At 37.1% G+C, this 13,036-nt stretch overlaps 1 protein-coding gene across 5 annotated transcripts in view; it reads left to right on the forward strand.

The window, feature by feature from the left end:
- The window catches only part of Cfap69 (cilia and flagella associated protein 69), a 58,932-nt gene extending 49,628 nt beyond the window's left edge, over nt 1–9,304 (forward strand). For all 5 annotated transcript variants that reach the window (XM_029558337.1, XM_008822513.3, XM_029558340.1 and 2 more), the window contains 7 exons: nt 740–932; nt 2,873–3,010; nt 3,548–3,624; nt 4,768–4,965; nt 7,105–7,191; nt 8,452–8,556; nt 9,088–9,304. In XM_029558337.1, coding sequence (XP_029414197.1) covers nt 740–932; nt 2,873–3,010; nt 3,548–3,624; nt 4,768–4,965; nt 7,105–7,191; nt 8,452–8,556; nt 9,088–9,258 — 969 coding nt within the window. In that variant the 3' untranslated portion in view covers nt 9,259–9,304. The remainder of the gene's footprint in view (nt 1–739; nt 933–2,872; nt 3,011–3,547; nt 3,625–4,767; nt 4,966–7,104; nt 7,192–8,451; nt 8,557–9,087) is intronic.
- Nucleotides 9,305–13,036: the final 3,732 nt, after the last annotated feature.

Below are 13,036 nucleotides of genomic sequence, written 5' to 3' on the forward strand. Positions count from 1 at the left end.
GTCGGTATAAACCCTGTAAGATATATAATTGAATGAGGTTTTACCCTTTAAAGAAGATCTCCATTTCATTTTAAAATATGCTGTTTCCAACATTTTTAATGCTACTAACACTTAGATGTTTGCACACATGCTGAGACTATTCTCTAGCCCACAATGACTATTTTTTTAATATTTTATTATTTTTATTTTATGTGTATGAGTGTTATGCCTTGCGGCCTCCTTGCTCAAGAGGACAGGTGACTCACCACAGTTACAGGACATTTTGAGAGATGATCTCTCTAGCCCACAATGACTATTTTTTTAATATTTTATTATTTTTATTTTATGTGTATGAGTGTTATGCCTGTATTTAGGTAAGTGCACCCATGTTGTGCAATGCCCATAGAGGACAGAAGAGGCTGTTGGATTCCCTGGAACTGGAGTTACAGACAGTTGTTAGCTACCATGTGGGTGCTGGGATTCAAACCCTAGTCTTCTTCAAGAACAGTCAGTGTTCTTAACTGCTGAGCCATCTCTCCAGCCCCCACAATGACTGTTTTAATGGGACATTGTCACAGTTAGACTCCCTATTTAAACGGAACTTACTGATATACAAGTCTCCCTCTCTCTCTCTCTGTCTCTCTCTCTATGTCTCTCTCTCTGTCTCTCTCTCTGTCTCTCTCTCTCTCTCTCTCTCTCTTGACTGTCATTCTTAATATTCATTAGAATTTTTTTTTTCTTTTTCTGTTTCCTTGTGAAGCTGAACCAAAAAAAATTCTGTAATCTGATACTTGGAATAATGGTTGAATTTTGTGATAACCCCAAAACATCAGCTCATGTCAATGCGTGGAGAGGGAAAAAAGACCAGACAGCTGCTAGTCTTTTAATTAAATTGTGGAGAAAGGAAGAAAAAGAACTAGGAGTAAAGCGTGATAAATATGGGAAGATCATTGGTAAGTGTATTATAATTTTTGGTAGAAACAATTAGAGGCATATCATAAAAGAATTTTAAAGAATATAGGAAAATATGAGGACTTTCACCCCGTTTTTCTAAAGTTCTTTCAACAAGAGTTTGAAAGAATATGCTATTATAAATTGTGAATAATTGAGGGCTAAGGAGATAATTCAGTGATTAAAGTGCTTTCAGGACATAAAATCCACAGAACCCCCAGAAAAAAGCTAGGCATAATCCCAGCTCTGTGGAGACAGAGACAGATCTCTGGGGCTCTCTGGCCTATCCTGCTTGGAAATTCCAGGCCAGTGAGAGGCCCTATCTCAAAAACAAATAGGTAGACAACACACCTGAGAAATGACAACATAGTTTGTCCTCTGGCCTCCACACACATGTGCACATGTACCTGAACATAATCAAACATACAGGCACACATAGACACACACAAAAAAAAATAAATAAGCTAGATTTGGTGGTATACAACTTTAATCCATGCACTTGGGAATCAGAGGCAGGAGAATCTCTGTGAGTCCAAGACTAGCCTGATCTACATAGCAAGTTCCAGACCAGCCAAAAAATAAAAATACAAATAAATAAATAAAAGTTATGAATAATTAAATGAAAACTAAGTAAATTAGTAATGGGTTCATGTTTTATAGAATATTTTGTTTTGTTTTTTTGAGAGAGGGTCTCCCTGTAGCGCCAGCTGACTTGGAACTCACTATGTAGGCCAGGCTGACCTTGATCTCACTGAGATCCACCTGCCTTTGCCTCCTGAGTGCTGGGATTAAAGGCGTGCACCACCACATCAAGCCATAGAATATTTTAATACATGGCATTTTACTATAGTCTCAAAACTCAAAGATTAATATTCCTTGAATAAGTTTATTTTGGCTTTCTGCATTTATAAATATGTTTAATAATATTTCATTTACCAATAAAAACTGGGATATAGTGCTGGAGAGAGATTTCAGCTGTTAGGAGTATGTACTGCTTTTCCACAGGACCTGGGCTAAATTCCTAGCAACATGTTCTGCAGCTCGCAACTGCCTGTAACTCCAACTCCTGGGAGATCCGACACCTCTGGCTTCCTTAGGCACCTGCACACACATGCACACAGATACTCACATGCACACATCATTAAAATATTTTTAAGTTTTTAAAAATTGGCATGTCAAGTATCTGAAAATGAGCTGTATAGTATTTTACCATTAGTGTTTATACATTTGACTTTTTACAGAAATTTTCTAATAAAATTAAATCTTATGTCTATAAATTTTAATTACCATGTTATATTGAGGTTGAAAGTATCAGAATTTATGTAGTCTGTAATACAATATTATATATTATAAACCTTTTAATATTCTAATGTGCCTTTATCAAAACTGTAATGATTATTATTAAATAAAAATACTTCCATTTCTGGTGATTTCTGTCTTAATCCCTTTTTTACTATTTGAGTTTTGAACTAGGACATCATGAAATAGTTTTCATGTTTATTGTGTAATTCACAGGAATAAAAATCAAAGGTTGTTGCATCATTGTTTAACATTATTGTCTCTAGAACTTTAAATTTTATGAGTTATTTACATTAAAATTTCATGTTTAAAGTATATCTGTAATTTTTCTTATACATAAATAAGAAAAATGGAGCTTTGAATTTTGCCACAGAGTGGGGGAAATTACTGATTCTGCTTTCAAAAGAGTAGCCCTGGGCTGGCAGTTACAGGTAGCTCAGTGCTAGAGCACTTGCTTACATAGTTCAGGGCCTGGGTTTGATTCCCAGCACTTCAAAAAGAAATAAAGTATATATAAGGCACTATGTTACTGTTCTAATTTTTTAATATATATGTTTTGATACTATTTATATATGAACTAAAATCTCAGAATTAAATATTTGCTGTGGTTTTTTTTCCCCTCTCCCCTTTGTATTATCATCAGATACAAAGAAGCCTCTATTTACCAGTTTTCAAGAAGAACAAAAAATCATGCCCCTTCCTGCTAACTGCCCATCTATTGCAGTTATGGATGTTGCTGAGAATATCAGAGCAAAAATTTATGCTGTGCTGGGCAAGCTAGGTAAGAAGCTGCTCCTCAAACTCGCAAGAGCATCTCTGTATTGCTGAGTGTGGCTGCACATGCTTCAGAGTCCATTTTACAAACATGGAAAAAGCCCCTTTATCCAAATACATGCATGCTCCCTCGTAAACCCAGTGCCCAGGCTACCACACTGATCCAAAGTTAGAATTTGGGGATGTGGAGCTCCAACAGCAGTATTTTTTAGTTTCCCAGATAATTTCCACATGCAACAAGACAAAGAGCAGTTAATTCTGATGTTTAGGCTTAAATATTAGCATTCTGTATCATCAGAATTTTTTTTTAAATCTTTGCTTCCTGTTAAGGGAAAAGAGGTCACAAATTCTTTAGCCTCTGATAGTAAAATCTTTTTGGTCACAATCTAGAATGAATGAGTTCTCTGCTAATGACTGTATAAGGATAACCTGGTAGGGGGGGTTGTTATAGAAATAAATGTTTGTACTCATTTTTATAATAGAAGTGGGACTCCTGAAATCACTTGCTCTATTAAAGCAATTCTCTCTTTATAAACTTTGATAGATTTTGAAAATTTACCTGGTTTATCTGCTGAAGATTTCATCACCCTCTGTATCATACATAGATACCTTGATTTTAAAGTAAGTACCATTTTAATAACCTAAAATCTATTATGGAAAAAAATAACTGGAGACTATAAGATGTGCCCATATCCATGAACAATTGTCCACTTGCTGTGTAGTTTTTATTTTCCATTTTGTATCTAATTACATTAAGGAAACATACCATTCCTTGGGTGTTTTTCATGAGGTAAGAGTTCATCTATTAGCTTGTAAAAGAAGGTAGATATTACAAAGGTATAGTCATTCCAAAGCATAACAGATTTTTAAAACTAGAATCTCTTCTATTTGGAGAGCATTAGGAGCTAGAGTTAAGCAAATAATTGCTTACAAATTATTAGTATTTAATCAAAGTATTCTTTATGGTTACATTGTGTCATTAATCATTATTGCATCAAGTCAGTTAAAAGAGATTAGATTGCTTAGTTCATTGCTCATATTTTCACAAGTAAATAAATGCCTTGGAAGTTTCAGGAAAATCTTATGAAGTAAGCATCTTCTTTCTACTAATATTAATGTACTGTATTTGGATGTTTTAAATGAGTGTTTTAAATGAAGCATCCTATTTTCAAATGAAAGCAAAGTAAAATTGTATTCCTATTTTAGATGACATAAATGTTTCTCTAATTTTAAATATACCCTACCTAGTACCTTAATTTCAGAATGTGAGATGGAGATTCTGGCATGATGAAACTATGGAGTTAAAAGCTTGAGATTAAATTATATGCTTAGCTAGAAAGTGAAGACCAGGATCCATTCTTCTCAAAATCACCATGTTCCAGAGTCCCAGGAATCCTATCTTTATTCTGCTACAATTTCACCTTCATTCGAGGGCACTTCAGAAAGCTGAGAATGAATAGTCATTTCTGGAGCTGTGAAAATGAAGTAACGGTAAACCAGAGGGCGATAAGCACTGCAGAGAACTAGACCTGGGTGGTGGCGCCTCATCCATCAACACACCGAGTCACCAGAAACCATTTGCTCTGTTTCACCTGAATATTCAGATGTAACTGGTACCCTTTCTCATTTTCAGGTCACCTAGTTATTCCCAAGAAGTAAGCTAGGAAAAGCTTAGTGTTAACAAATGACCACCATGTAAAAGGTTACCTAAAATTGTTTTGATTACTTTTGTTCATTTAACTTTTCTAAACTTTGTGATTTCAGATTGGAGAAATTTGGAATGAAGTATGTGAAGAAATAAAATTGGAAAAGTTAAGACTAGTCACTTCAGATAAAAAATCTTTGGAATCAATTACAGCAGCATCAGAGAATATTGGAAAGATGGTTGCTTCCCTTCAAACCGAGATGATTGAAAGCCAAGCACGCCAAGATGTACAAAAGGAACAAAAAGTATATGCCAAAGTAAGCAGGGACACCACTGAGCTATTGAGGCACACGTTGTAATTTCAGTGTATAAACTAAATGAGTTATCTATAATCTATATTTGTCTTCCTTGTTAATGTTTCAACATTGAAGTATTTTCCTCTCTAATAGTGATTTTCAGGGTCTTTGTGAAGTTTTAAGAAACCATGGAGTTAAGATCCAGTTACCATTTTCAATGCTGCTTTATGGCTTTATAATTTTTATCTGTATGTGGATACGTGGTATATGCATGTATACATGTTCATGTGTGTGCAAATGTGCATGCACATGTGTATGAAAGAGCATGGAGACCAGAGGTCGATGTCCTCAATCATACTCCACATTGTTTTTTGAGACAAGAGCATCTTTTATTAAACCTGGAGCTCAGGGATTCAGCTAGACTAGCTAGCCAGCAAGTGCCAGGAGTCCTCCTGTCTACCTCCCCACCACTGGGATTGCAGGAATATACCACCATGCTGGGCTTCTTAAGTAGGTTCTGAGGATCTGATCTCGTCTTCATGTTTGTTCAACAAACACTATACTGATATTATCTCTCTAGCCCTATGATTTGATTTCTATGGCTATATATTTTAAAAGGTAAATTGATAACCTGAGAAACTTCCATTTTTTTGAAATGCCCAGCAGGGTTCCAAAAATTGCTTATTTAAATGTATTCTTTTAACAAATTCTGACCATTTATCTGTAACAGAGTATATAACCTCAAAGACAGATAAAGTTACCCTCCATCCCTCATTCTGTGGTAGGCCTTTACTGTTTTACCAACTACAGGCTTATCAATCAGCTTCATCCTCACCTCAGTGCCAATAAATGCAGAGATAAAATGGTCTGACTTTAGCTAAACAGAAAAGCCAGTGAGGAAAATAGCAGCTATTTCCTTAAGTTTTTTGCACAAATGCAAAACTAAAACATTACTTTTTTTTAAGCAACTAAGGAGGCATTTAAATGATCTTATCCATAGATGCAAAGATGATGTTGATTTTTTTCACTTCTATTTTCTGATCCTTTATGGCTACAATTAAGTTTCTAAAGCTTCTTAAAATGATTTCTACTCCCTGTTCTTTTCACATAGACTATTGAATGTTTGTATCTACAGCTTGACAATGCTGTGTCCATTCACCTATGAATGTCTACTCCATCTTACACAGCCAGATGCTCAAAAGTTTTGATTGTAAAAACTTTTGATGGCATGCATACTGCCATTAAGCCCATTGATTTACTGTGAGGTAGAGCAGAAAAGATAAATTATTAGTTCTTTTGGATCACAGAATGTGTGCTGTGTTGGCTAGATATTTATTACCAGACCTCTGTCCCTACTTTTGTTTTTGTTTTTGTTTGTTTTTTGAGTCCCTAGACTGAGTCTCCCTGTAGCCCCAGCTGACCTAGAGCTCTATGTACACCAGCTGGGCCTTTATTTCATGGGTAACTGCCTGTCTCTGCCTCCGGAGTGCTGGGTTTAAAGATGTGTGCCACACCGGGCCCCACATTTTTTAGCAGTTAATTCAATATTTTTAACTAATCCTAGAGATATTGTATTTAAGGTTAATGGTATAATAATCTATTAACCAAGGGCATGAATCTCTGATTATACATTTGGTGGAGAACCTGTTGAGAAATACAGTTTGCTGTTTGTTAGTGTTACCTCCCTAGACTGTATTATCACACCAATCTTAGCACTCACAAAATTGCTTATCTTGTTGCAGTCATCAATTAGATGTTTTGCCAATATAATTTTGCCTGAACTAATTACTAGTGGCCAGCAGAATCTCTATTTTCGTCTGTGAATTTGCTTTAAAATCGTGTACTTAGTTTTCTCTGGATTATGGTGTCTTCAGAAATGGTAATCATGCAAAGCAGCCAGTCTTGATGAAAATGATTACTACAACAGCACTTTTGCTTAGCGTTTCTTGAAAAGCAGCTCAAGCTTTAACCACAAAATGAGTAAGCTTTTCTCATTTGAAGACTTGTTTCTTTGATGAAGTTGTATAAATATTCTAATCTGTTAGTTGGCCCCGGAGTTTCCTTTAGTAAATGGTAGGTACTTCCTTTAAAATAAGGGCTTCCTAGCCTGTTGGTATTCTTACATGGAACTGAAACTCTGAATATTCTTTCTCATTTCAGATACAAGCCACACACAAGCAAAGAAAACTGGCCAACAAATCATGGGAAGATTTCTTAGCTAGAACATCAAATGCTAAAACATTAAAGGTAAGATTTTTGAAGAACTAACAGTACAACAAATAGATCTCAAGGGCAGAGACTACTGAAGAATGAACATTCATTTCGGGTTTTTTTTTTTTTGGTAACCTTTCTGTAGAGAGCTAACGCCGATGGATCCTTGCCTATGATTTAGGCTGACAACTGAATCGGAATCTTCACAATGAAATGATGCCACTTTGCATCTCATTTGGCTTAGAGTAGTGTTCCTGGACTGAATGAGATGATAACTGGGAATAAGTTGGGACTGCGCTCCACTCTCCCTTCTGAACCTTCTTATTCAATGATTCCATTCAGTAAAAAGCAGAATGTGGAACAGAAAAAGCAAAAGTACTACCCTCTTCCCCAGGGGCTTTTCACCTCTGTAATTATAAAAAGAAACAAATTCAAATTCAAATTTAAAGTCAAGATAGATATCAGTTTAGAAAAAAAAGCAATAAGCTGCTTCAGCTGGAAGCTAGAAACCAACCTAAATAGTTTATAATTTTAATTGTTCATTTGAAATTTGTGAGAATCACCGTAGATTTCCAAAACTATGACTCTTCCTCACCTTTTCCATTAATATCTTGGATATGTTTTCATCCAGTGTTATATTCCTTCCTCTAGACACAGACTTACCAAATGTCAAGTTAGTCCATAAAAATAGAGGGGCCATATTAAGACAGAAGCTTAAGTTAAGACTCTTTCACTAAAAGTTCTTCTCAACTTTACTTACAAAATATCCTCATCTTTGTTTAAGAAGTAGTTAATGAAATGTCTTCCCTGTAGATCTTTTGTTACCTCATTTTTCATCTATTTAATGCCACAGATATTGAACTTGAATATAATTCCAACAGATTATGTAATTTATATTATTCTGTTTATAACATTTAAGTATATGGAATTAGCATTTAATTTATGCAACATATTTTAAAGCATTCATAGTCTGGCAGAAATTTAATAACTTAAAAAACTAAAAACTCACCATGGATTCCCCAGGACTTGCTTTATTCTCTGATCAAATATGACCGTTACCTGTGCAAATCACCAGAACATTTTTAGATGACTGGTGTCTTCTTCAAAGGATTCAATTTGCATGAATAACTGTCTTCTTAGCCTATGCAAATAAATGCAAATTCTGGACAGCCTAATAACTATCCAAAGAGTAAACCAAACACAATTGAATGTACTTGGCACTTTCACTATAAGAACAATAGCTCATGCTTTACTTGGCAATTAATACTATTTTATTTCTAATTTTAAAATCTTCAGAAAGCAAAAAGATTCCAGGAAAAGGCTATAGAATCTTCTAAATACACGGAGCGACCACAAAATGCAATATTACACCGAACAGTTATTAAAGGTCTTAACACAACGGTAAGATTATTTTGCTCCACATCTTTTTCTTAGTAGATATGAGTTTTAGGCAGCCAAAATGTTATTTTTAGGAGATTTTGGCCTCATATACTTTGCTATTAGTTGTTCAGAGTTCCCATCATTAAGGTGTATTTTTCTCTCAGATTCATCTCCCGCTCCCTCTCCATAGTACTGGGTTAGAGCAGACCTATCCCTCCAGGCTTCCTAACAAATTGCTGTCAACTGGCCAATGTATTTAGTACATCTCATTTCAGGAAAAGTCTATTCCTGCTTTGCCTATCAAATGAACCTATCCTATGATCCAGTGTTCTTAGTGACCTCTGCTGAACACAATTTGTCCCTGGTTACAAAGCTGATGAGCAACAGAATTCAAGTCCACTTTCCTGGCCCCAAAGCCCTGACTTTATCTTATGCCACACTGCCTCATACTTATGCATATTTATGCTTGGTTCCTGTTCTAAACCATAGAATGTGTGGGTTTTTCTGCTTTCAAAAAATTTTATAAATAGGCTTTTCCTTTTGCTTTTTCAGGTGTCCTCTGGTCGGGTGGTGACAGTGGAAAGTACTCCTGCCCGATTATTGGGAGGACCTCTGGCTGACACAGACATTGCTCTTAAAACACTGCCTATTTGCGGAGGAGCCTTGCAGCGGGTGAAAGCAATTAAAACTCTGAATGAACCAAAGAAGAGTATTCCTACCTAACATGCTCCAGGGCCTTTTTGAAATAAATTCCATTCATAGTTTTTTAGTTAAATGTATCTTTATATACAAATGTAAAGCAAATATTTTAGATTAAATATTTTAGTAAAATGTTATAAAAATTCAAAGTCAGAACAATATAGTTTATTTTAATTGAAAACATCAACATATGTATCAGAAAAGCTGAGATCACTGCCTTTGGAAAGACTTGTTCCCTTAACTGAAATTGTAATTTAGCTTAGTTAGAACTCTTGGTTACACATAAATTACTCCAAATAGTCTACCCTAAAAGACATTTTTATACTCAGTATCTCTCGTGTCTAGAGTACTTTAGACTGTGGACATTGTTGGATGAAAGAACTGAAGCTGAATTAGTAGGATCTCCTCTCAGCAGCTCCATCTCACACTCACCAGGGGAGGGGAGTGTCTCAGTGTTCCCCTGTTGCTTCTGCACCTTGGGACATGGTTGACCACATGCCCACCCCTAAGCACTTCACCATGAAGTCAGCCAAGTCTGAGTATTGCTTATGCTTAGAGCCAGAAGCTGGCCAACATCATCAGAACATCTAGATGAAGTCAGAAATGAAGGGACTGTCACCAGAAGGATATGAATACCAGGCCAGCAGCAACAAATATGTTGGTCAAAGTGAAAAAAGTTGATCTGTTACAAAAGGAAAACGTCAGTCATGAGGTAAACAGTAAAGACAAAAATACAGATACAGATGGTTTAATATATAAATATGCAATCAGATTCTTTATAAAAGTTTTTATTGGTTTGAGAATTCCATACAATGTATTTAATCATATTTAGACTCCCTTCCCCCTCCACACCCCACCTTACTACCCTCCACTTCATTTCCTCTATTATTTTTTTGTCTTTTTTTAAGGCCTATCAAGTCTAATCTGTGTTTCCTAAATGCTCTTGGGTGTGGGTCTATCCCTTGGAGTCTGGACAACCTACCACGCATCACACCAGTAAGAAAAACTGGCTCTCCCTCCCCTAGCATCTATCAGTTGCCAATAGATCCTTAGCTAAGGCTGGTGCTTCCTACCTACTTCTGCCATCCATGCTGGGCCTCTGTCTGGTTTGAATTTGCACAGGTCTTATATGTGTTCTTCATGTGGTGTCCAGACAACACAGTCTCCTTGTATTTATCTACCACCTCTGCTTCATACAATTTCTCCTTCCCCTCCTCTGAAAAGATTCCTGAGCCTTGGGAGGAGAGGGTATGATATAAATGTCCCATTGAGCGCTCCACAGAACTGCATGTTGACCAGTTGTGGGTCTCTGTGTTAATCATAATCTGCTGCTAGAAGCTTCTCCAGTAGGAGATCAGAGATGCACTAATGAAGCTGGGGGAAGACACAGGTCTTGCAAAGCAAATTCTTGCACTAACTCTCTAAAGAGGACGGGAAAGGAATGGTGTGAGGAGCCCTGGGGTGTTTCTCTTCTTTTGGTGGTAGACGCATCTTTAAAAGAATAGGAGCCCAGCATGGTGGGGCACACATTTAATCCCAGCACTCAGGAGGCAGAAGCAGATGGAGCCATGAAATTGAGTTCATGTCCAGGGTTGGAAGACAGGAAAATAAAGCCCTCTTTTCTTAAACAGGAAAATACATTGGAGTATAGGTTTAGATTCTAGATACACTAAGTACACTCAGCAGCGTACTGGTTAATGTACAACAGCTGGTTCCCTCGAGCATTTGCAAATTTGTGTAGTATATAGATCCTTTTCCCATGGCCAGTTCCAAGCCACCAGCATGATACCATAGAACGCAGAGTTGGATAGGAATGCATACATCCCACTTGTGTTGTCAGAGAAGAGTGGGCCCTGTCACCCCACTGGGCCCACTTTTTCCACCCTCCCATTCTGTTTTTCCATTTCCCTCTTCCTCTCCCACTTCACACTCCTTGCAGTGAGAATGATAGTATCTTTCATGAGAGAAGCTGCTGCTGCCGTTCTGGAAAGAATCAGTTGCCATTTGCCATTTAACCTTTAGCTAGCAGTCTCTCACCCTGGACCAGCTAGCTGTCCAGTGCACTTGTGACCCAAAAGGTACATAACATGCATCACCAATCAGTGTGCTTTGTTCTCTCTGAATCGCTTTCTCTGTTACCATCACCTGCACAAAAGATATGAAAAAACATCATGTTTTTCTTTCTTTCCTGGGAAGCCCTAAGCAAGGATTGTAGAGGAAAATCGATGAGACACAAGAATGCATGTGGAAAGAGACACACACATGAGATGGCCATACAGATACACATCATTTATCTTTAAGATACACCCACGATCCATATGAAGTGTCCATCACTCAGAACAATGACTTTACACCATTTATTTGTTCTCCAAGGACAAGGTAGAGAGCTTGTCTCATTTATTATTATAATCAACACCTCGGCAAGTAAACTATTGATAAATGTGAGGGTGGTCTCAAATCTGGCAGCCTTTCTCTTGAAGTCTGCAGATATAACACACTGACTTCAAAGGGAGGAATCAGCCCATAGAGTACTGTATAAGTAAGACTAAACATAGACAAGATGTTAAAGTAGTTCAGATATATTTACTTCAGAGGTGAAGTAGTGTAGGCAGAACTAGTGCTTAATGCAGAGACTGTACACATGGTAGACAGATTTCAAACAAGTTTGCGTAGTACACACAGTGAGCTAGTGAATCCCCTGTCTGATAGCTTAACAAACAGGTTTCTCTGTCTCTCTTCACATCCTATATACACTCCTCTTGAGCCCTAGAGTATATGCTGTCTAAGGCTATCCTGCTAAGAGATGGACAGTATATTTTCATGAGTCAGTTGAGGCAAAGTTTCAAACTTTCAAGCTGAAATTTGTACTAATGAAGTAAAATTTTTAAATTCAAGAATAAAAATTATGCATTTCAGTGATTAAAGATTAAAAATGGGCATGGTGGCACATGTCTTTAATCCTAGCCCTTGGAAGTCACCGGCAAGCAGATCTCTGAGTTCTAGACCATCCTAGTCTACATAGCAAATTCTAGACCAGCCAGGGCTATAAAATGAGACACTGTCTCTTAAAAAAGAAGATTTAAAAAAGATAAAAATACCTGCAGAAAACAGTAATGAGCTGGGGATGGTGACACACTTCTGTAATCCTAGCACTTGGGAGGCAAGAGAGGCAGGAGGATCTTGAACTTGAGGCTAGCCTGAGCCACATAGAAAGACCCTGTCAGAAAAGGAAAAAGGAAAGAAGGGATGGAAGAAAAGACAAGGAAAAAAGGACCTGGCATGGCATATTCTGATAATCCCAGCACTTGGAAGGTGAAGACAGGATGATCAGCAGGTCACAGTCATCTTCTTCAGTTATATAACAAGTTTGAGGGGGCCGGAGAGATGTCTCAGTGGTTAAGAGCACGGGTTGCTCTTGTAGAGGACTTGGGTTCAATTCCCAGCACCCTCTTCTGACCCTCCACAGGCATTGCATAACACTAGTGCATTTACACACATGGAGGCAATACACATAAATAAAAATAATAAATAAAATTTAGAAAAACAAGTTTGAGACCAGCCTGGGATACATGAGAGCCTGTTTCAAAAATCAAAGAGAGAAAGAGAAAGAAACCCAGAGGACCCTAAGAAGATATGACATCTTGTATTTGGGGAACAGGATTAAATGTTGGGTGACCCTTTATACCTTAGCCTTAAGCTCTCTGAAGATTCAACAGTTAGGAGTTATGTTAAATGAACTCAATAAACCCAAAGCCATGAAGCTGAGTCTACCACAGTACTACAAGAATTACTAACTTTAAAA

This window comes from Nannospalax galili, unplaced genomic scaffold (assembly GCF_000622305.1).
Source record: "Nannospalax galili isolate Female #2095 unplaced genomic scaffold, S.galili_v1.0 scaffold85, whole genome shotgun sequence".
NCBI classification, from domain to species: domain Eukaryota; kingdom Metazoa; phylum Chordata; class Mammalia; order Rodentia; family Spalacidae; genus Nannospalax; species Nannospalax galili.